The 19,655-nt window shown below is 52.8% G+C and overlaps 10 protein-coding genes across 10 annotated transcripts; 6 read left to right on the top strand and 4 right to left on the bottom strand.

Moving 5' to 3' along the window:
* Positions 1–801: 801 nt before the first annotated feature.
* SNOG_13783 (hypothetical protein) lies at positions 802–2,575 on the top strand. Its single transcript, XM_001803935.1, has 5 exons — positions 802–958; positions 1,060–1,430; positions 1,485–1,899; positions 1,949–2,139; positions 2,192–2,575. The coding sequence occupies exons 1-5, from the start codon at positions 851–853 to the stop codon at positions 2,289–2,291; spliced, it is 1,185 nt and encodes a 394-aa protein (XP_001803987.1). The 5' UTR covers positions 802–850; the 3' UTR covers positions 2,292–2,575.
* A 591-nt stretch (positions 2,576–3,166) lies between these two features.
* On the top strand, positions 3,167–4,797 carry SNOG_13785 (hypothetical protein; the record flags this gene model as incomplete). The annotated part of the gene is made up of 4 exons (XM_001803936.1): positions 3,167–3,257; positions 3,314–3,850; positions 3,901–4,378; positions 4,449–4,797. The coding sequence occupies 4 exons, from the start codon at positions 3,167–3,169 to the stop codon at positions 4,795–4,797; spliced, it is 1,455 nt and encodes a 484-aa protein (XP_001803988.1).
* Positions 4,798–5,049: 252 nt separating this feature from the next.
* Positions 5,050–6,387, bottom strand: SNOG_13786 (hypothetical protein; the record flags this gene model as incomplete). The annotated part of the gene is made up of 2 exons (XM_001803937.1): positions 5,050–5,223; positions 5,677–6,387. 2 exons carry the CDS (start codon positions 6,385–6,387, stop codon positions 5,050–5,052), a joined length of 885 nt encoding a protein of 294 aa, XP_001803989.1.
* A 706-nt stretch (positions 6,388–7,093) lies between these two features.
* On the bottom strand, positions 7,094–8,783 carry SNOG_13787 (hypothetical protein; the record flags this gene model as incomplete). Its single annotated transcript, XM_001803938.1, is given in 3 exon segments — positions 7,094–8,168; positions 8,200–8,706; positions 8,722–8,783. The coding sequence occupies 3 exon segments, from the start codon at positions 8,781–8,783 to the stop codon at positions 7,094–7,096; spliced, it is 1,644 nt and encodes a 547-aa protein (XP_001803990.1).
* Positions 8,784–8,999: 216 nt separating this feature from the next.
* SNOG_13788 (hypothetical protein) lies at positions 9,000–11,150 on the top strand (the record flags this gene model as incomplete). The annotated part of the gene is made up of 5 exons (XM_001803939.1): positions 9,000–9,150; positions 9,326–9,789; positions 9,904–10,301; positions 10,352–10,982; positions 11,085–11,150. The coding sequence occupies 5 exons, from the start codon at positions 9,000–9,002 to the stop codon at positions 11,148–11,150; spliced, it is 1,710 nt and encodes a 569-aa protein (XP_001803991.1).
* A 1,108-nt stretch (positions 11,151–12,258) lies between these two features.
* SNOG_13789 (hypothetical protein) lies at positions 12,259–13,222 on the top strand (the record flags this gene model as incomplete). The annotated part of the gene is made up of 3 exons (XM_001803940.1): positions 12,259–12,293; positions 12,585–12,896; positions 13,129–13,222. 3 exons carry the CDS (start codon positions 12,259–12,261, stop codon positions 13,220–13,222), a joined length of 441 nt encoding a protein of 146 aa, XP_001803992.1.
* An 888-nt stretch (positions 13,223–14,110) lies between these two features.
* On the bottom strand, positions 14,111–14,611 carry SNOG_13790 (hypothetical protein; the record flags this gene model as incomplete). Its single annotated transcript, XM_001803941.1, has 2 exons — positions 14,111–14,434; positions 14,486–14,611. 2 exons carry the CDS (start codon positions 14,609–14,611, stop codon positions 14,111–14,113), a joined length of 450 nt encoding a protein of 149 aa, XP_001803993.1.
* A 1,487-nt stretch (positions 14,612–16,098) lies between these two features.
* On the top strand, positions 16,099–18,231 carry SNOG_13791 (hypothetical protein; the record flags this gene model as incomplete). The annotated part of the gene is made up of 1 exon (XM_001803942.1): positions 16,099–18,231. The coding sequence occupies one exon, from the start codon at positions 16,099–16,101 to the stop codon at positions 18,229–18,231; it is 2,133 nt and encodes a 710-aa protein (XP_001803994.1).
* A 192-nt stretch (positions 18,232–18,423) lies between these two features.
* Positions 18,424–19,242, top strand: SNOG_13792 (hypothetical protein; the record flags this gene model as incomplete). Its single annotated transcript, XM_001803943.1, has 1 exon — positions 18,424–19,242. One exon carries the CDS (start codon positions 18,424–18,426, stop codon positions 19,240–19,242), a length of 819 nt encoding a protein of 272 aa, XP_001803995.1.
* A 183-nt stretch (positions 19,243–19,425) lies between these two features.
* Positions 19,426–19,592, bottom strand: SNOG_13793 (hypothetical protein; the record flags this gene model as incomplete). Its single annotated transcript, XM_001803944.1, has 2 exons — positions 19,426–19,508; positions 19,547–19,592. The coding sequence occupies 2 exons, from the start codon at positions 19,590–19,592 to the stop codon at positions 19,426–19,428; spliced, it is 129 nt and encodes a 42-aa protein (XP_001803996.1).
* Positions 19,593–19,655: the final 63 nt, after the last annotated feature.

A 19,655-nucleotide genomic window follows, 5' to 3' on the forward strand; every position in this document is an offset into this window, starting at 1 on the left:
CCGTGCAAGCCGGTAGAGTCAGGAACTTCCCATGATTGCTGATTGCACCAGGGTCGTGGATGAGTTGAGTTCGCGCTATACGTTCTGGCAGCGAAGCTGTGCTAACCTTGAGACAACCAGCCCGCATATCAGGCTGATGTTTCTTGCGTCTCTACTCCAGGGGTCAGTGGGTTCCGCTAGGGCCACTTCGCTCTGGTAGACTGCAAAGCTTCCAATGCATCTCTGATATACGGGTTCCACTGCAGCAGGACTGCCTTATCGCTGTTTCACCGTGCTGGCGTGGCCGCTGGTAGATGGTCGCTACACAGGAAAGGTTCCACTTGAGACACCACATTATGACCGCTGTTGCTATATCACAACTTCAATATGCACGTTCCGGACCTTCGTTGCTGCTGATCCGGGAGAAAACAAGTCCAAAGCTGCTAGAGCCAGTAGCTGCCGTAGTCTCCACCTCGGGGGTGAATGCACGAGCTAACGGTTGGTCTCCACATTAAATTCTTCTAGCCTCATTCACACCAAGAGCGAGACGGAAGAAGGAAAAGCCTATGCGAAGGCACCCATACCAAGTAGCTTTGGTCGCGCATCCCTATCCATGCTTGTTGCGCCAGATTGATCCGCCCAGCAAATGACGTGGATGCTTCGAGTCTTCCCTCATGCGATGCCATTATCTCGCCGACGCACGAATGTGAGGCAAGCCCAGCTTGTGCCAGGCCGGCGTTGATCGAAATGGTCCTCCCAACATGTATATCAGCCTCCACGTTCCCGTGGGGTGGTGTCCTGCTAGTTATCTTTCCATTTTCTCTTCCCGCTCCATTACAGTTGTCAATTCACCCTCCCACACTCTCTCGTAATGGCGCCTTCAGCTTTAGCAGACATGTATCCAATCCCAGCGAGGCACTACCACAAGCCCTCGACTGTGGTAGCATCCGTCCTGCATGGGCCAAGGGATTTGCGGCTCGTAAGGCTTTACCTTCCTTCACACATCCCACGCTACCCACCGTTCGTGGGGGTGTCGATGTATGCTCAACGTCTAAGACACGAGGCTGACTGGTCGGACAGGAAACCCGTCCCATCACAGACCCTGGACCGAACGAACTTCAGATAGCAATCAAGGCTACTGGTCTTTGCGGAAGCGATTGCTCCTACTACAGCAAGTTTCGCAACGGTGATCTGCATGCCTGTCAGCCACTCTCACTCGGCCATGAGTCTGCCGGCGTCGTAGTCGCGATAGGCGAGAGTGTCAGCGGCTTCCAGATTGGCGAGCGTGTCGCGTTAGAGGTTGGCGTGCCATGCGACAATTGCAGGTCCTGTCAACGCGGCCGGTACAACCTGTGCCCTAAGATGCGATTCAGGAGTAGCGCCAAATCAGTGCCTCACTTTCAGGGAACCCTTCAGGAACGCATCAACCACCCTGCGAAATGGTGCCACAAGTATGTCTTGCATGATCTACCCGAGCAAGAACTTTAGCTGATAACCTTATCCAGACTTCCCGCACATGTCTCCATGGAGTCGGCGGCATTGTTAGAGCCTCTGTCTGTAGCGATACATGCCACACGGAGAGCTCACATCGAACAGGGTGACACCGCTATCGTCTTCGGTGCAGGCGCCGTGGGCCTTTTGACCGCGGCGATGGCCAAAGTTTCTGGCGCGACGACCGTTGTAATTGCTGACATCGACTATGGTCGGATCAACTATGCCCTTGCGAATGGTTTCGCGCACAAGGGCTACATTGTGACTCCTCAAAGAGAAGCGACTGAGACTGCGGAGAAGCTTGACCAGGCGAAAGAACTGGCGACAGACATTATGCAAATTGCTTCGCTCAACGATCCGGAATTCGAGGGAGCCGACGTGACATTTGACTGCACTGGGAAGGAGATCTGCATGCAAGCCGGTCTATACGTAAGTCGTCGAAGATTCTAGACGATGTCAGCAACTTACAAGTGAGCAGGCAACAAGACCTGGCGGGCAGCTTGTCATGGTAGGAATGGGCACTCCTATCCAGACTCTCCCAATGTCCGCTTCCCACTTGAAGGAAGTTGATATCATCGGCATCTTCCGCTACGCCAACACTTACCCAACTGGCATAAAATTGATTTCTGCTGGAGTTCTTCCAAACCTCGACAACATGATTACCCATAGGTGAGTCAGGCCTCGTGATGATAGATGTAGATCATATGCTAACCTGGCATAGGTATCATGGGCTTGCATCTGTGAAGGAGGCTTTCGAGCTCGCTGGCAAGACTCTCGACAACGACGGCAATCTTGTTCTGAAGGTCCTCGTCGAGATGTAATCTTTCATGTCGAGGTCCTCTCACACACGATGCGTCCGCTGAGATATGATTGACTTTCGTACCTTTTACGACCATAGAGATGGCATAGACGGAGCCAGCCAGGTACCAAGGCTTGGACAGGCGTTTTAGGGTGATTTTGTTTCGATGATTGAAGATACCATTCGTTTTCTGTGGGGTTTGGAAAAGGCTCTCGGAGTCTGGCCGCGGTACTGAAAGGCATGGAACTGAAGTTCAGGTGTATGGAAACGATAGTAATGAGACTTTAACATTTTGCTTCTTCCAAACCGGAGTGTTCGATTTCGTGATCAAAATCAATTGGCAGCCACGCCCATGACGGTGTCACGTGAAGATCGAGACAACTCTGGGGACGCTTGTTGCAAAATCTACACCTCGCCGAACATGTCAGAACAGTTCGATGCGTCATAACACGAATCGAGTGAAGCACATCGTTGTGTTATGGAGACGGAGGGTTGTCGTGGCACTCGCATGAAGCCTGCACGCGTGATCACGTGAGAGGGCAGCTCCAAAAGTACCCCGCGGGCTTGGCATACGCTAAGAAGTGGTAGCTACGTCTGGCTGCCTGGTGATTTCCCCACGATAACTCCGATACATCAACTCCACCACAGATCTCTCCAGTCGCTCACTCCTCCACCCGATACCAATTCTCGATTGGTGCCATCATCGCAAACATGGCGGAAGCTTCACATAATCCGCTGGTTTCAACAGCCCGCGCCTCCGACAATAGCTCGACTGTACAATTACACCCGCTTGTACTTCTCACCATATCAGACTGTATCACGCGACATACACTACGGCAGCAGAAGGGACCCGTGGTGGGAGCTATAATAGGTCAGCAGAATGGCCAGGAAATAACCATGGAAGTTGCTTTCCAAGCAAAGCTCAAGGCAAATGATGCTGGCGAGACTGTACTTGACGCAGAGTGGTTCGCGAAGCGTTTAGAAGATTGTAAGTGTCGCAATGCAATACATAAACACCCATGCTCATGCCTGTACTGCGAACAGTCAAAGATGTCCACAAACAACCACCGCTCGACCTTGTCGGCTGGTTCACACTTGGACCTCGCTCCGGACCTCAACCCCACATCCTCCCGATCCACTCCCACATATCAGAGTTCTACACTGAATCTCCGCTACTGGTACTATTCCATCCGGAAGATGCCTTCTCAGAAGCTACAGCTGCCGGAAAGTTGCCGCTCACACTGTATGAGCCCATCTCAGAGAATGTCACCAGTGACCCCAACGACAAGGCTATGGACATTGATGGTGCGGTGCAGGCAAGATCGACAAAGTTCAAGGAACTCGTGTACACCATTGAGACTGGAGAGGCAGAGATGATCAGTGTGGACTTCGTGGCTCGCGGTGGTGGCAATGCTACAGCTGTCGAGGGCACCGCAGCACCAAAGGCAGGACCATCCAAAGTGGACGAGGCTGCAGGAAAGAAGTCATCTTCGAGAGGCAAGCAAAAGGAAAAGAAAGAAGACAAGGAAAAGGATGCGCCTATTGACGAATCTCTGGTCATGACTGCGGAAGATGATGAGAGTAAGTGTCATGATATTCTCTTCAGGTGTACGAATACTGACGTATACCAGTCCTTTCTTCCCTGACGGCCAAGATGAACGCCATTCGCATGCTCAGTCGCCGCATCCAACTCCTCCGCACATACCTCGATACCCTCCCACCATCATACCTGTCCGATCCTTCACTCCCACTGGCTCCGACTGTAGACACCCAGAACCAGCTGCCGCTGAACCATTCGATTCTGCGCAGTATATCTGCCACGCTATCCCGCATCAACATCCTCGCTCCACCCGATGCAGATGCTTTCACACTCGAGTCACAACAAGAGGCCTCCGATGTCCAGCTCGTCAATCTACTCTCATCTATCACGAACTCAGTGTCGGCAGCAAAGGAACTTGGTCGCAAGAGCCACATCGTCGAGCACGCCAAAAGCCAGGGCAAGAACCGCATGGGTATGGGCATGATGGGTGGATATGGAGGCGACGCGTCTGGTGGAGGTGCCTACTTCAACACAGTCATGGGCGGCAGTGGAGGTAGTGGAGCTGCATGGTGAAATATCCATGCACCACTACACTTCCAATACACTATTTGGTCAACTTCATGACCAATGAAGTGTTAGTCCGTCCAAAAAAGACGTCATCATGGGCATTGTGCCTCCTTGGAGGTACGCCGACGAAGATCCATCGGGAGCGGTCGTCATCGGCTGGTATGTCCAAGTGTTATCAATTGCGATTCTCGTCTTCATCTGGCCAATCTTCATCATCCTCACGCCCATAATGGTACCCTTGTGCATCATCGGGATTTCCATTCACTTTTTCGCCTGGCTCTACCGCACCATCCGCGACCAGGGGATTCGGGGCCCTCCACGCGAAATATACGACTTCCTGCGGTGGCTTCGCCGGGATCTGAGAGATGCTTGGCTAGATTTCTGCGATGCCTTCCGGGAGCTCATGCACTCTTGGAGGTAGAGAATTTATCAGCCCTGACATTGCGATGGGGTGCTATAGATCGGGGCGTCCTTTTTACGAGCATAGCGTGGCATAGTTAACTTGATGAGCATGAAGCAAATGGAAATGATCTCATGACCAATGTATTCCTTGATATCCTAAACGGCAAGTTCAATTCCTGTGCAATATTAAAATCCAAAAAGATTGACCTGAGCCTTACTCCCAACATTTTTTCCCCAAAGACCTCTGACGCAAAAGTCGGAAATTGAATACTCATGCCTTTCCCCCGCCCTTACCACCACCACCACCACCACCTGCCTTCATCGGATCCCGAATCACATTTCCCTCAGGCCCTTCGAAGTCGCGTATCTCGCATCGAGAGATGTACAACCAGTCGCGGTAGTACTTGTTCCTATCATCTTCCCTACGCTGGTTGAGAATCTTGCGCTGTTTGTCGTACCACGAGCGCGTGGATTTGGGACTCGGGGGCGTAGTTGAGCGCGGTGCTGATGCTGGAGGGGTGGATGAGGGCGAGGTTGGTGGTAAGTCAGAGGGGCCGTCGGTCCAGGGTGAGCGCTCGTAAGGTGCAGATGGGGGTTTTCTATGCGTGGTTGATAGATTGAAAGTTTCGACGAGGGGAATGACGGATGTTTCTCCTGCGGATGGAGGTGGTGTAGAAGGTTGTGGTTCGGTGTTGGGGACGTTGTGATTGACGACTGACCAAAATGCTACGATGACTCGTTCGATTTTAGCACTGCGTTGTTCCTCACGTCCCGTCAAGCTATTGAGCTGGACTGTGGCTGTCGATACTGGCGCATTGGCTTTGGGGCCCCAGGCCATTAGAGTGTTGTCGCTTTTCTCAGCTGGGTGGCCCAATTCTGTGCCTTGGAGTGGGCTTACCCCTTCCTCTTGCCATGCATCGGCACTTGTCTGGACTTCTGGATCACTGTTGTCCTCACCCCAGCTCCACCCATGGCCATTTTCGAAGTCGAGATTGATTGCGTCTGGCGTCTGAACTACACCCGCTTCCGATAGATGCTCTAGTATCCAAGCCCCATCATCGTCGTCCAGTGGGTGCGAATAGTCCGTGCTGACAGGGTGTACAGGGTCAGTACTGGCTTCATAGTTGCCATCGTAGTCAAGGTCATCCATCTCAGTCCACTCTTTATCCGCCTTAACGACGACATCTTCAGGTCGCACTTCTTGCGGTAATTTCGACGCTGCCTTCTCGTAGTAGCTGTGCTTCACTCTTGTGACACTTGGTTTCGGTCCATGAGCGAACATGGTCCTCGTATTCCATGACGCTGTTGCATACTCGGCATCCAAATCCTTGACTAGAGCGGCTACCTCTTCGAAGCCAGTCATATCCCGTTGTTGGAGCTTGGCTAGGAACGCATTTGCTCTCTCAAGTTTCAGCTTCCAGGTGTCCTCCCATGCTGTATGCTGACATCGGTCGCATTCGATCTGAAGGTAGATGGTCAAGAAGGATTCCGCAATGCAAGCCGCTTTCGTGCTGTTCGCGGTGATCTTGTGCCGAGTGCCGCCGCATCGTGACCTACGTCGACGCAACGTATGCTGGCACGTAAATTGGAATGTGACGATGTTGCACATTGAGGCTTTGGGTGGAGCACAGCGCTGTGGCTGGTTCCTCTAGGTAATCCAAATGTTGCAGAGTTTCAGTGCCAGAGGCCAAGATTGAACCAAACCACTCGACTTCACTCTCCCCGTAGCTCACACATCCCGCATGCTGGAGGTCGTGGTGACAGTGAAAAGTGGGGCGGTCAGGTAAAGGCAGGAAGCGGGCTGGCCATCGATTTAGCAGAGCTGAGCAGCGTTTGATTGTTTAACATACCTGCGAGCTCCACATGGTGGCTAGAGGTAAACCGAGTTATGCGGTGCATCAATCGTGTGAAGTTCGTCGAGAAGAAACAGGGTGGGAAGGCGCGACTGGACGCGTACCTGCATTTGTCCAACGCGTACTCACGTGGTGTGTCCAACAACTAGTCGTTTGATGTTGGCAGTAAATCGCACGAGACTTAGATACACCAGAGAGTACTGAAACAATGACCATGAATATGATTGGAGATTATGAAATATATGCCGTGATAATGGACAAATTAGTCTATAGTGAAAAGCCTCGAATGACGAAAGAATGCCTGTTAACATTCGTGGCGGCTTAATATCCAGCACCACCGATCTATCCAATTCGAATCGTCAAACATGACCGCGTAAACGTCGTTGCAAGAATGAAAAAAAAAAAAGCATCCAACTGCGCCAGCGCTAGACTCCAGGTAAATGCCTCGCGATGCTTCGTCAATTAATAACGCACAATGGGCGCACTTGCTGCGCCGTCTTGCACCATTACACCTTCCTTTACACCCTCTTTCTCAATTCTTTGCATCCAATCGTCCTTCTTTTCTTTCTTTGTCATCCACCCAGTGAAAACCTTTTTCAATCTCGACTTCTGCTCTTCCTTGTGAGCCACCTTGACCTCCTTGGAAAATGTACCGCGAGTGGGCGTATCGACGCTCATTTTCCGGGAGAAGTTCAGTATCTCGCCACTCTTCTTGGGCATGGCTAAGCTGTCGGTACTCTTGTAGCGGATGTGACCGAGGTTGCTGGTGGAGGCGGATGCGACAAGTGTCTGTCCGGTCACGGTATAGCTGTCTGGTGTCAAAGTCTTTGAGCGAGACGCGGACTGCCCAGCATGCCTGCTATTTGCTGGTGAGCGCGCAGACAGAGCCGTATTGTATTGCAGAGCCAACGTGTCAGATCCACTCCTTCGATGTGCCTTGTTCGCTGCAACACGCTCTGGCGTCGCAGAGTCTTGAGGTCGCATGACGCTGGCGATATGGGTAGCAGAAGTTGGCGACCGGACGGCCTTCTCTGGCGCTGGCACATCATCCTTCCACGAGTCGAGACTTGGCAGAGGCGGCAGCTCTCTGTTGAGATTGACGGTAGTTTTCTTTGGCGGTTCTACTTCCTCAGGCTGTCCCTTTGACGTTCCCGGCCGGCTGTTGCTTCTTGAACTCGATCGACGACCTGGCAGTGCCCAGCTGCGCCATCCCTGTCCTGAGGCGCTGTTGGGTGGGTCGACAGCCGAGTCCTGGCTCATGGTTGTGTTCATGGTGCGGAGGGAGCCGTGGGATGGGGCGCGGCTAATGGTGCGGCTGGTCGTACCTGGGAAGACATATTCCTTGATGTTGTCCCGTATGCTTCGTGATCGGCTCAGAGATCGGACGGCCGTTGATGGCCGGGCCTGCGGATCGTGCTTGCCGCGGGGCGTCCGCTCTGCTGCGTCGGCGTCGGTGTCGGTGGGTGCTGCGGTGTCGTCGGCATGGCGGTCTTTGCGTCGCATGGAGGAGCTCCTATACACAGTCAGCGGGCCTGGCCTGGGAATGGCACGGCATGCAAGCAACGCACTTTCTCAGTTTCTCCTCTCTCTTGTCGTTGCGTTCGTCGAGCCAGTCAAAGTCGGCGCGCTTCCGGCTGCTGTTGGCGCGCACGGGGGGTGCATCGCCAGAGCGTCTCATGGTGAGCTCCGTCTGCTTGAGTCCGCGGGCTTCGAGGGCCGTCTTCAGATCCACAGGCGCGCCCGTGGGCAGGCGCACCTTGGGCTCAGATCGGTGGGCGTTGCGGTCCTTGGTCTTGCTGTCTCGTCCGCGCTGCAGGCCGCCAAAGTCCAGCTTCGGGTCCGTGTTCTCCATGCCATGGTCGGACGGCTTGAAGTTCTGCAGAATGTGCTGACATGCTAGCCGCAACTCCCGCTCCGTGTGGGCATCGAGCACGCGGCGGTTGATGTGGGGCGAGTAGTCGGTGATGCTGTCTTTGGACGAGTGTTTGCTGTGCGACTGTGACTTGGGTTGCGGGTGCGACGGCGTGGGCTCGGGTGCTGCCTTGGTGTCGTCCTTGGAGGGGATCTTCTGGCCGCTTGTCAATCGTCACCGACGCTGGGTGGAGTGCCGATCGGGACTTACCACGGGCGCGAGGGAGAACTTGCGTTTCATGGTGGGCAATTGATAGGATAGGCAGAATAGTACTATGGACGCAACGCTCCACGCAGGCAATTCCACGCTCAGGGCGCTGGACGGGATGTCCTGTGTATGTATGCAGACAGACACGGCAGTGGGCGCGTCCGTGTCGATGGCGCCGGCGAGATAGAGCTACCGATACTGGTGCCGGTTACCGTTTCGAGATGTTGTGAATGTGCAGCGTCGATAACAATGGCCGTCGACGGGAACTGGTCGCACGCAGCGCTCGAGCAAGACCAGCGGACATATGGACACTATGTACACTATGAACTTGGACCCAGGGGATATACTGCTGTGCCCTCTGCATCCAGGAGCTCTTTGAGTTTCAAACCGCAGGCAGCTAGTGGGCAGTCGCGCGCCCCACGGCAGGGAACAGGCGACTAGCATAGTCTCGACGCGATGCGCATCCGGGGCGTGTTTCGGACGCTGCTAGTCGAGCAGCCAATTGGGTTATTGCACGCGCCTCCACGCCTGAACAGGACTCCCATTTCCGAGTGCCACCACTCTGCGTGCTGCAGCAATCAGCGTTGAGAGCCCACGCATGCCAGTGAGTGTCGCCATGCAACCAGCGACCTGCCGGCAGAGCGAGGCCCGACCACCCACCGAGCCCTACGCCTCGCACAGAAACGGGGACCGCCCATCGCGTGCCTCCAAAATGTCTGCGTGCAGCTCCGGGACAGACTATCGAAAAATACGCGGCTACGCGAATCGCCAACAAAGATCGCCAACGTCACCGCGCTCCTCGTCCTTGTCCATGCATCCATCCCCAGACACGCCTGCAGCCTCGCGCAGCAGAGTTTGCTTGGCATGCAGCGAACCCGCAGCCTCCGTTACCCGCTTTCCAAAGTTCCCAAGCGTCGCCTTTGTCACGACAAAGAAACCCCGACCACGGCCGATTGCCGAGACCTTCGAGAAGCCAGCATCCAAACACGACCATTTACCCGGAGGTCCATCGGAACGACGCGATATTGCAGCGTCGGAAGTAAATGCTCCAACTGCACTGGCTAGCAAACACTGTCCACGCATCATCTTGACTCCTGCCGTGTGACTTCAACCGCCTTCCTATTCCGTCTACTCTACACAATTCTTCCGCCAGGCATCCGTGCTTTGCTTTACCTTCACTTCAATGCCATCTCAGAGAAGCTCCAATGCCGACACCAATCCACAGCTACGTAGCAGACTCTTTGGCCTGCCGCTCGAGCTTCGACAGACAATTTACAGCTACCTCTTTCCAGGTGGAGTGCATGCATATTTTCGACACGACAAACTTCGTCTATCAGCATGCCTCCAGCCTGATCCCTACAAATACAGTAGTGGCGCCGAGCACGTTGTCTGCCCAGAGCCGTTCGAACCTCCAGACAGCCGCTATCTACTTCGTTTAGGATCTACATGGGGCCCGCACTGGGAGTGCGAAGAGGCGGTCATGGGGGTGAATCAAAGCCCTGAAACATCGACAGGCACAGAATTGGAAATGTTACATGTGTGTAGGAGAGCGTAAGTGTGCACAGAGAGCTCAAGAGCACTAAACTCACATGTCCAAACAGGCGTCAGGAGGTGACAGCATACATAACCAACATAGCAGTCCTTCACATCACCGGTCCAGAGACATTGCAATCGCTCCTCGAACCCGCAAAATCTCTTGTTCCGCAGCACGTGACTGATGTAGTCGCCTTGACTAAGAGGTTGAGTATCACGTTGCGACTTTCCACTCGCACTTTCGATAGGGTGCAAGAAGCCGTAGCTGGTTATTCAGCAGACGTTCCGGTATGGTTGCGGTTTTGCCAGACACACGTCCAGAATCTTACAAAGCTGCGCGAGTTTCAGCTCTGGGCAGACCACGACCGCGACTGGAGTTGGAGTCGCGTTAATGAGCGAGCCTTTCTTGCGCCACTTGAGACATTGGCCGCCAATTCAGATCTCAATATTATAGTCAATCTACCGAAGCTCCATCCAAAATACGAATCCCAGGATCGTCACTTCACAATATATAGCACTCCCCCATCCTTCACCATAACACGACGACTACGACAATCTTACTATGCCTTTAGTAGGGGTGATTCGGATCAACTTCTTGTACGCTTTGCCCAGGACTTCCCCACCCTCTACCAACACGGGGTCGATGATCTGGAGGAAGTTGAACAGAGGGAGAGGAAGATGTGGGAGAATGGTGAAGATGTGAGTGCAGAATTACATCGGATAACTCGTTTGCATGGTGACCAAAGGGTATGACACTGCACAGCCTACGTAGATTCTTGCTCGCCATAAAGAGGTAATCAGTATAGCTACGTGGGGTTCATGACAACTACGACTGGCCGAGACGGGGTGACCGTTCAAATTTTCTAAGACCAGACCTCCTCGATTTGTACATACAAAGCATTTTGCGCTCGCACCTTAGGCTGTAACTGTCACAGACCCAACTGCGTATAACACTCGGAGCTCTCGCACACCTATCACGTTATCGTCGTTCGACCCCTCCAACTCGTCGATTATGTCGTGTTTCCGCACGCGCCCCGTCTAACGCACGGTGGTCTGTGTGTGCATCTGCGAAACGGTCGCTTGTAGGCATCTTCTCGCCAGGGACCCATCGCCAAAATCGCTGTCACTCTAATCACCTTGCAGCTGTCACTGTTCGAGAATGTGTTCGCCATCTCCATGGTTAAATGTAATGCATGCAACCATAAGCACATCGTTCGCGAAAAGAAACTTACCCCTTGTTGTGGCGCAAAGCCTATCGTGGCGCGAATGACTCTGACTTTTTGGAGTTGGGCGGAGACTATCGTGGAGCCCAACCCAATCCGGTTGCTATTTCTGGCCCCATGGTGCTTCGGCGAATTTCGGACCTTACCGAGCATTACCTCGATCATGGCTTGATCCTTGCTCGTGAACGCAAAACTAAGCTTTGAGCTTCAGCAAACACGCTTTGACTTGTCATTTCAATATTTAGTGGGTTCGGAAGCTGCCGTGTCACAAAGAAAAGTGCATCCTGTTATCAGAGTTCACTACCCACAGTGGGGATCTGAACACAACATCTAGTTGAACACCAACGCGGGGACCATACAAAGAAAAAGCATTGAATGCACTCAAACTATGATCTGAAGCTAAGCACATGGGCGAGGGACCGGCACTTTGCCTTTGTCATAAGGCTCGTGCGAAAGGGAATTCGATATCGTAGACGCAGTTGTGGCGTAAACGAGTCACGAAAAACGTACTATCGATATTGAACTCGCAGCCTCAATTGCGAAGTACACCTACCGACCACGAAATGGTACGGTCGACATATCCGACAACCGAGCCTTATGCTGCAAACGTCCTCTTCCAAATGAATTCCTAGCCCAATAAGCCGAGGATTCGAATTGCCCCGTTCGCTCAGAGTAGAGGACTGATTTGTACCACAGTGTTACTCACGATGAACCTCAGAGCGCAAAGCTCGTGCTTGTACACAGTATCCAACATGAGCAATAACGCTGATACCATTGACTACGCCGTGTACGACCACAGTCCACCATGATGACTTTGACGTGTTTGCTTAACTACTGCCATGAGCACCTGGCAGTCTTCGAAATCGGCATCTACAGAACTTTGAGCTGAGCAATCATGAAGCACTCATCGCGAGCATCTGCTTCGAAACCTCTCACTAACCCAACTTCCACCAAAGCGACGTTATGGGTGTATACAGAAATTGGCTTGTGTGTGCTGATGCATTTACTCAATGATCACCCAAAGCACATTAGGTATCGAGAGAACCACAAAGCGAGAGCCTCTGGACTGACGGAGAAGAGTCGAAAGCCCGAAAGCAGACACTCACATCCATCATCACATCCTCCCCGGATTCAGCGAGACTACCAACCTCGCGAGCACGAGAGAGACGAGCGCCCTCGATGTGAGGCATCTCCTCTTCGAACTCAGCGAGACTACCATTTTCGAGAATACAAGAGAGAAGAGTATCAGCCTCGACATGAAGCACACCCATCTCCTCCCTGCCGCGCAGCACAACCATATCAGTATCGCCCGCACACGCCACCACTCCCCCGTCGCCCATCCTACTCTTCACCGCCTGCCCGACCCGGTCCCCCGCCTCTCACCCACCATGCAAGACCACCTACACCACCTCTCCCTCACCGCCCATACTATTCTGAACCACCACCGCGACTCTTCACTCGACCCAGTCCCACCCCTCGCTCAAGACCACCTACACCACCCCTTCCTCGCTGCCAACCATACTTTCGACCACCAACACCACCCCCGCCCCACCACCCATCCTACCCCCGACCACTTACTCATCCCTTCCCTTACTATCACTCCCCTCTGCCCCGCCACCCAGGCGCCCCGCCCCCCTCCCCACCCTCCAGGCAGGCGCAAAACCATCCCTCGCGCCACCAAGCATGGACCCGCATCCGCAGCGTCACGCCGAGTAAGTACCGAATTTTCCTTCAATCCCGTTCTACCAACTAACACGGCGTTGACGAGGCGTAGGGAAGAAAGTGAGGTGGGGTGGCGTTGAGGTCATGGGGGACGATGGTGAGAGAGAAAGGAGATATAGGGACGATGATGGGAAGACGAGAGCTGGTGAAACTGGGGAGAGGCAGAGTAGACCGCGAGAAAGAGAAAGAGAAAGAGAAATCTTTGATGCAATTGATGACGAGGATATGTGGGGTCCGAGGAGAGATAGGGGGGTTTGGGGGGCCTGTTGATCAGTGAGATGGGGTGCTGGGATTAGTCTGGGGAGTAGACGGGGGCCGGATTGATCGACACGCTGCTCCGTGAGAGCAGGGTACAGAATGCGAAGAGTACAAGTACATGTGTGTCCATGCTAAATTGTATGTTGAGAAAGGTTTTTGCGTGCAGAGATGACCCGCTTGTTTCCTTGCCGTGTGACGCTCAACAGTACATGTACATACCTACCCGATCAGTGCGCGTGAGCATAGTACAAGGAGGTTAGAATGCTGGTGTATTCGGTACGGCGACGGTGTATACCGGGACTACTGAAGCGAGGGGCACTGGAATGCAAAGCACGGTAATGTTCGGAGCCCCGTGTAGATCCTGATCACCTCTCTCCTCTTCACCGCGTACGAACGTCCATGTTTACGAGTACAGAACAGATTGTTATTTTCTCTCCAAAAAAGAAAAGAATCAATGGGTGCCAATGAAGTGGCAAGAATCCAAATTGGTAAAGTTCAAGCAAATCTGGATGATCCAGAAAGTCAAGCGAAAGTATATTCCTTCCAATGGTATAATCCCCCCCGATAAGTACTCCATAGCATATATTCATCATGTCATAATCAAAGAAACTCAACCCTTACTCCTCATCTGCGGAATCCTCCGAAGCTCTGCGACCAATGCCTCGATCCCTGGGGTCTGCGCATCTCGCCCTCTTTGCCCTCATACCCAAAGCCGCCGTTGTCATCGCGCCCAAAGAGCGCAAGCAACGAGCGGAACAATGACTCGCGGCTCTCAGGTGACACCTCTTTTGGTAGCATGGAAGGGGATTCCATGGATCCTGGGGCGATGTCGCCGGAGAAGAGGTCGAAGTCGTCTTTGTGCAGGATGGAGTGTAGTTTGTGGTTGATGCGGGAGCGGAAGGTTTCTGTTTCTGCTGCGGAGGCGGAGAGGCGTTCGGCGATTTCGAACTGGGTTTGTTAATTGATGTTGTCAGGTTGATGATGAATAGTCAAGCTTACCTCTCGGAGACCTTGTAATCTGAATTGCTCGGCGCGTTTCTGGAGACGGGGTGCTGATGGGGTGATTGGGATTGCGGTGACGAAGGCGAGGATAGTCGCTAGGACTATGTAGAAGACGGAGCGCATGTTGATGACGACTACTGGGAAGTTGCTTCAAGAGTGGATGAATTGGTCTACTGTGTTGGAGATCAAGCCGTGACGTTTCTTGTGACCTTCAAAGCTTGTCGTATGTGTGACAACTTGCGTATGAAGCAAACAACCAGAACGTGATTTCAGAAGAGAGTGTGAACGAGTGTCTACCGTCAGTCAAGGTGGGGCGCAATATGGCAGAGTCGTTACTGCAGGACCTGCCCAGGATGATTAACGAGTGGAATCCGGTTCGCCTGTTGATGGCATTCTCGCAGTCATATACTTTATATACCTTCCGCGCGGCTGAGTGTCTATCAAACGTCGCCTACTATATTACCCTGTCTTTCCGAAACGGAGACCCGTGCGCAGAATGGGAAGGATCAGCGGCAAGGAGAAACATTTGCCTGCGTTCGCACCTTTGGCCCGATTGCTGGATCCTCTGGTGCGTGCAGGCTTTGCCCAAAGTAAGCATTCCTCGGTTGTCGCATGATTTCTGACAGTGGCAGAATGCGTGAACCGCGCGGGAGGTAGGGTTCCTCCGTCCTAGAACGCGTAACGTGCCTTGAGCTTGGCCCAAGAAAGGTCGGCAAACCGTTGACATGCAAGGGCAGACGTCACAGATGGCGAGGCAGGAAGGTCGGAGGCGGCGCGTGTTTTGCATCGCGTTCACGAGAGCGACCATGATCACGGAACTAGCATGTCAGCAGATATTCGCTGTTTCGCAAGGCATGGTAGGGTGCGGTGGTATGTTCATGCGCTTGCACTGGCGGCACAGACACCCGTTCTGGAACCATCAGCTCTGTGCACCCGCTCTTGATAACCTCCGCACGATAGCGTGAAAGAGCGGTTCATTCTGATGAGGCTATCGTGGGTTGTTTCTGACACGATTGCGTGTTCCACCAGCTCATTGGATGAGCGCGCAAGCAATGACATCCTGCGTACGCACTAGACATGACCACCTACCATGGAAGGTATGGTGGGAGGGACGGAAGAATCGTTGCATGAAACATTTGTCGCGGATAGACGATCTGGGGTGAGCACCCGATCGAGTAAGCACCGGGTGGCAAAGGGTCGGTTTCCAGCTTAGTGTGGATGTTCAGAGCACGCCTCGATGAGACGTCTTTCGAGATGCTGTGCAAACACGAAGCGATACATGCGTGCCTACTACACGAGAATTGAGATCAAAGGAGTTATGATGAGGAGTGATTTGACGGGATGACGTCACGCAATAAGCGAACTAAGCATGCCAAGCGCGGGCAATTGCATTGCTCGCCAGCCCCCGGCGCTTTCACCATCATGGACGCGAACCACCTGCCGGCTCGATAGCATAACATCGCATTGATATTGGAGGCTTGTGAGGCTTGGAACAATGGTTTACTGGAAAACTAGTTGCTATCTAGAACGGCACAGGACTCGACTTTTGGACACGTCTTGACCGCACCCTTGCTTGGGCCTATCGAAATACTACAACAGCCTTTCCCAATATGGATAAAACAACCTCCTCTGATCACACACTGCGCGCCGGATCAATCTCGCCTACATCGACAATTTCACTTCCTGGCCTTGATCTCAGTGTTATCCCGCCAATTGCGATACTAAGCGCGCATCTGAAGGACGAAGAAGACATAATCCTCAAGGAGACGTTGCGACAATACGATGCACCCCTTACCACTGATATCTCGAGGGCAAAGATCTTCATCGGTAAGGTAGGAACGAAAAGAAGGGCTGAGTTTGAATTGAAGTCTCGAAAACTGGTGGTAGAAGAAGCTGCTTCAGCCAAAAGGCCTGCCAGCCCCTTGAAGGCGAATCTTCCCTCGAGTAAGAAGCAAAAGCTTTCGGTACAAAAAGGGAAACCGGCTTTGTCTGAGAATGGCGATTCAACAACCGAAGAGGAAGACGTGGACGCCACCGAAACTGAAGATGAAGGGCCGCGTGATAAGCACACTCCTGCATCCTCGCCACCTCTAGCGCACTCAGACCATCATGAAGTGACAACTTTTGAAAATACCTCGCTCGAAGACATCGTCTGGGTGATCAAGATCGACTGGCTAGAAGCCTGTGTAGCTGCTGGACATCTGGCTCCCTTGGGTGATAGTCTGGTGTACAAGTGCAAAGTTCTGGACCGACCAAAATCACGTAATACCAAATCTGTCAAGGCAGTTTTCACTGCAGCAGCAAAGGCGGCACCTGTCTCCAAGACACTGCTTGCCACACGACCAAAGGCGGGGCACGACATATTAGACAGGGCCAAGACAGATGTTGCGGCCACCACAACGAAAGCTACATATCAGAGACAGCAATTTGGCAGCCGTGCGTCTCGTCGATTTGAGGGCAGAAGTTTTGCCCCCACTGCGCAATCGAAAGGTGAAATATTTGCCGCGCAAACCGCTCACCTGCTACAAAAAACCACAAGTGAGTATGAGGGTATAGACAGCGAATTTCCTCAGCCCCCGGATTGGGTGAAGAACCACGTGAAGTATGCTTGCCAGCGCTTCACGCCTGCGAATGGCCCCAATGAAGATTTTCTGGAACATCTCAAAAAAGTCCGAACAGCCAGAACGCTGATTGACGATGAAATCGGTGTACGCGCCTATTCGACCATTATCGCCTCTATTGCAGCTTATCCGCACAAATTGAGTCACCCTCGAGAGCTTGCTCAGCTTCCGGGTTGTGACGAGAAGACTGCTGTGCTATTCGTCGAATGGAAGAACACTGGCAGAATACAGGCTGTCGAGGACTTTGAGAATGACGAGGCGATGAAGGTCTTGCGGTCTTTCTACGACATTTGGGGTGTTGGCGCAAAGACTGCGCGACATTTCTACTACAACAATCATTGGACAGAATTAGACGACGTTATCGAATTCGGCTGGAACGAACTCGACAGAGTACAACAGATCGGAGTCAAGTACTACGACGAGTTTCTGGTACCCATACCGCGCCCTGAGGTCGAACAGATAGCGTCTGTTGTTCGAGAACACGCGGTCCAACTTCGGGATGATCGCATCTCCGTCACGATAGTGGGCGGCTACCGTCGTGGCAAGGCTGCTTCTGGCGACGTGGACATGATCGTGTCGCATCCAGATCTTGAGTCTACTGCTGGTCTTGTCAGAGATATTGTTGAGTCACTGGAGGAAGCACAGTGGATCACACATACTCTAACAATGAGTTTGACCAATACCAATAGAGGCCAGCATACGCTTCCATTCCGCTCAGCAAAAGGTGCAGGTGTCGGATTCGACACTCTAGACAAAGCGCTCGTCGTGTGGCAGAACCCAGCATGGCAAAATCGCGAGCAAGATCTCAGTGAGAACCCAAGTGCAAAGAATCCCAACATACATCGACGCGTAGACATCATCATAGCACCCTGGCGTACCGTGGGTTGCGCAGTCATGGGCTGGAGTGGTGGAACGACGTTTCAGAGAGATCTGCGACGATATGCGAAGGCAATCAAAGGATGGAAATTCGACAGCAGTGGTATCAGAAGCCGAACTTCCGGCGAAGCGATCTGGCTCGAGGGCCCGACTGGTGTGGATGGCACACCAGAAGATGCTGAGAAGGCTGTCTTCAAGGGCCTAGGACTAGAATACATTCCGCCAGAGTACCGCGTCACATACTGAGTGGTCACAACCACACGTTCATGGCTTCTCAATACAAGAGGCTCACAACGCCGCATGTCAATGCGACCTTCACTTGTTAGCCTTCATCCGGAGATCCCTTCACACAGATTTTCAGTACTACTACATACAACAGTTTTCAAGCACACCGACAGCAGCTGCGAATGATGTCTTATTTACTTCCACAGACCCACAATGCCCAAGAAACCACCTGAGCACAACGACAAGCCTAAGACCAGTAGCAAGAGCCGCAAGCGCATCCTTTTTATCATCTTCTTCTGTATCACCTTCTCCCTCGCAGCTACCATCTTCGCCCTGGGCACTCGTAAGTTCTACTGGTGGTACCAGACTACGCGACCTCTGAAACGTCAAAATGACGTCCTCTTCTACACCATAGAATTCCTCGTCATCAGTATCCCGATCTGCGCATACCCAGGTATGCTTGTCGCGACGGTGTATTACTGGAGGAAGAAAAGCAAGTACGGAGAGTTCCAGATCCAAATGCGGAGGAACCGAGATGGACGCGGCTACTGGATCGACCCAAGCGACGTCGAGGATAAGAAGAAAGAAGGCGAGGCGTCAAAGGTGAACAAGGAGATTACGAGGATGGCGGCGCAAAGAGGCGTCGAGGTGCTGAAGGAGAAAAGGACCATCAAGTTCCAGGATGAGTTACCTTTGCCGGCGAAGATGCGTAGGAGTATACTGTCAACATTCAGTGGTACTACTGTTGCCGCTGCCGCACCACAGATCGAATCGTCAATCACAACGCCCAAATACTCCTCGGTCAATCCTTACGGGTGGTTCCCGAACGCTGAGGAGCCGGCAGCGCCGCAGCGACAGTTCGGGCGATCAGACTCGGTGAAGACGTGTGAGGATAGTCCGGTCGTGAAGAAGGGAGTTACTGATATTTGGTTGAACAATTTTGGTAAAAAGGCGTCCGGAGAAAAGACGGTCGGGAGGAATACGTGGGATGAGGATGTGGAAATGGGGACTTTGGGGAAGAAACCTTTATAATCTATTGCTATTTACAGTTTCCAGGCATGAATACAATCAGCATTGTTATCAATTTGAAGTATTACACCGAAAGTTTGCTGTCCACAGACTTTCCCTCATCTCCCTGCTAGTCAGTGCTGAAACTTGGCACTGGTGGTGTTAAGTGTCTGGCGACAATATCTGCTGCAGCTGTGTTGTTCGCCTCTAGTCCTGATCAGCAGTGAATACCTCGGAGGACGACAAGCGTGTGTCGGCGAAAGTGTTTGGGCGTGCAAGGTTGTAGAACGCTAGAGAACGGTGATGCAGGCGCGTTGCAACCACGCACGTGGGTACGGCGTGGGTCTAGGAGCCCAAGCTTCGACGTCATCCATGTCGAGGGAAAGCCTCTCTTCGCAGCCATGCTTAGTTCTTGCACCCATCAACACGCCCTCGTC

The sequence above is a fragment of the Parastagonospora nodorum genome, assembly GCF_000146915.1.
Source record: "Parastagonospora nodorum SN15 chromosome Unknown scaffold_28, whole genome shotgun sequence".
NCBI lineage: Eukaryota > Fungi > Ascomycota > Dothideomycetes > Pleosporales > Phaeosphaeriaceae > Parastagonospora > Parastagonospora nodorum.

Bases quoted from the DNA above. Each gene is read 5' to 3' on its own strand.
- SNOG_13783 (XM_001803935.1), top strand. From the start codon at position 851: ATGGCGCCTTCAGCTTTAGCAGACATGTATCCAATCCCAGCGAGGCAC. The intron at 1,900-1,948 runs GTAAGTCGTCGA...ACAAGTGAGCAG, and splicing joins GCATGCAAGCCGGTCTATAC to GCAACAAGACCTGGCGGGCA. The intron at 2,140-2,191 runs GTGAGTCAGGCC...AACCTGGCATAG, and splicing joins GACAACATGATTACCCATAG to GTATCATGGGCTTGCATCTG.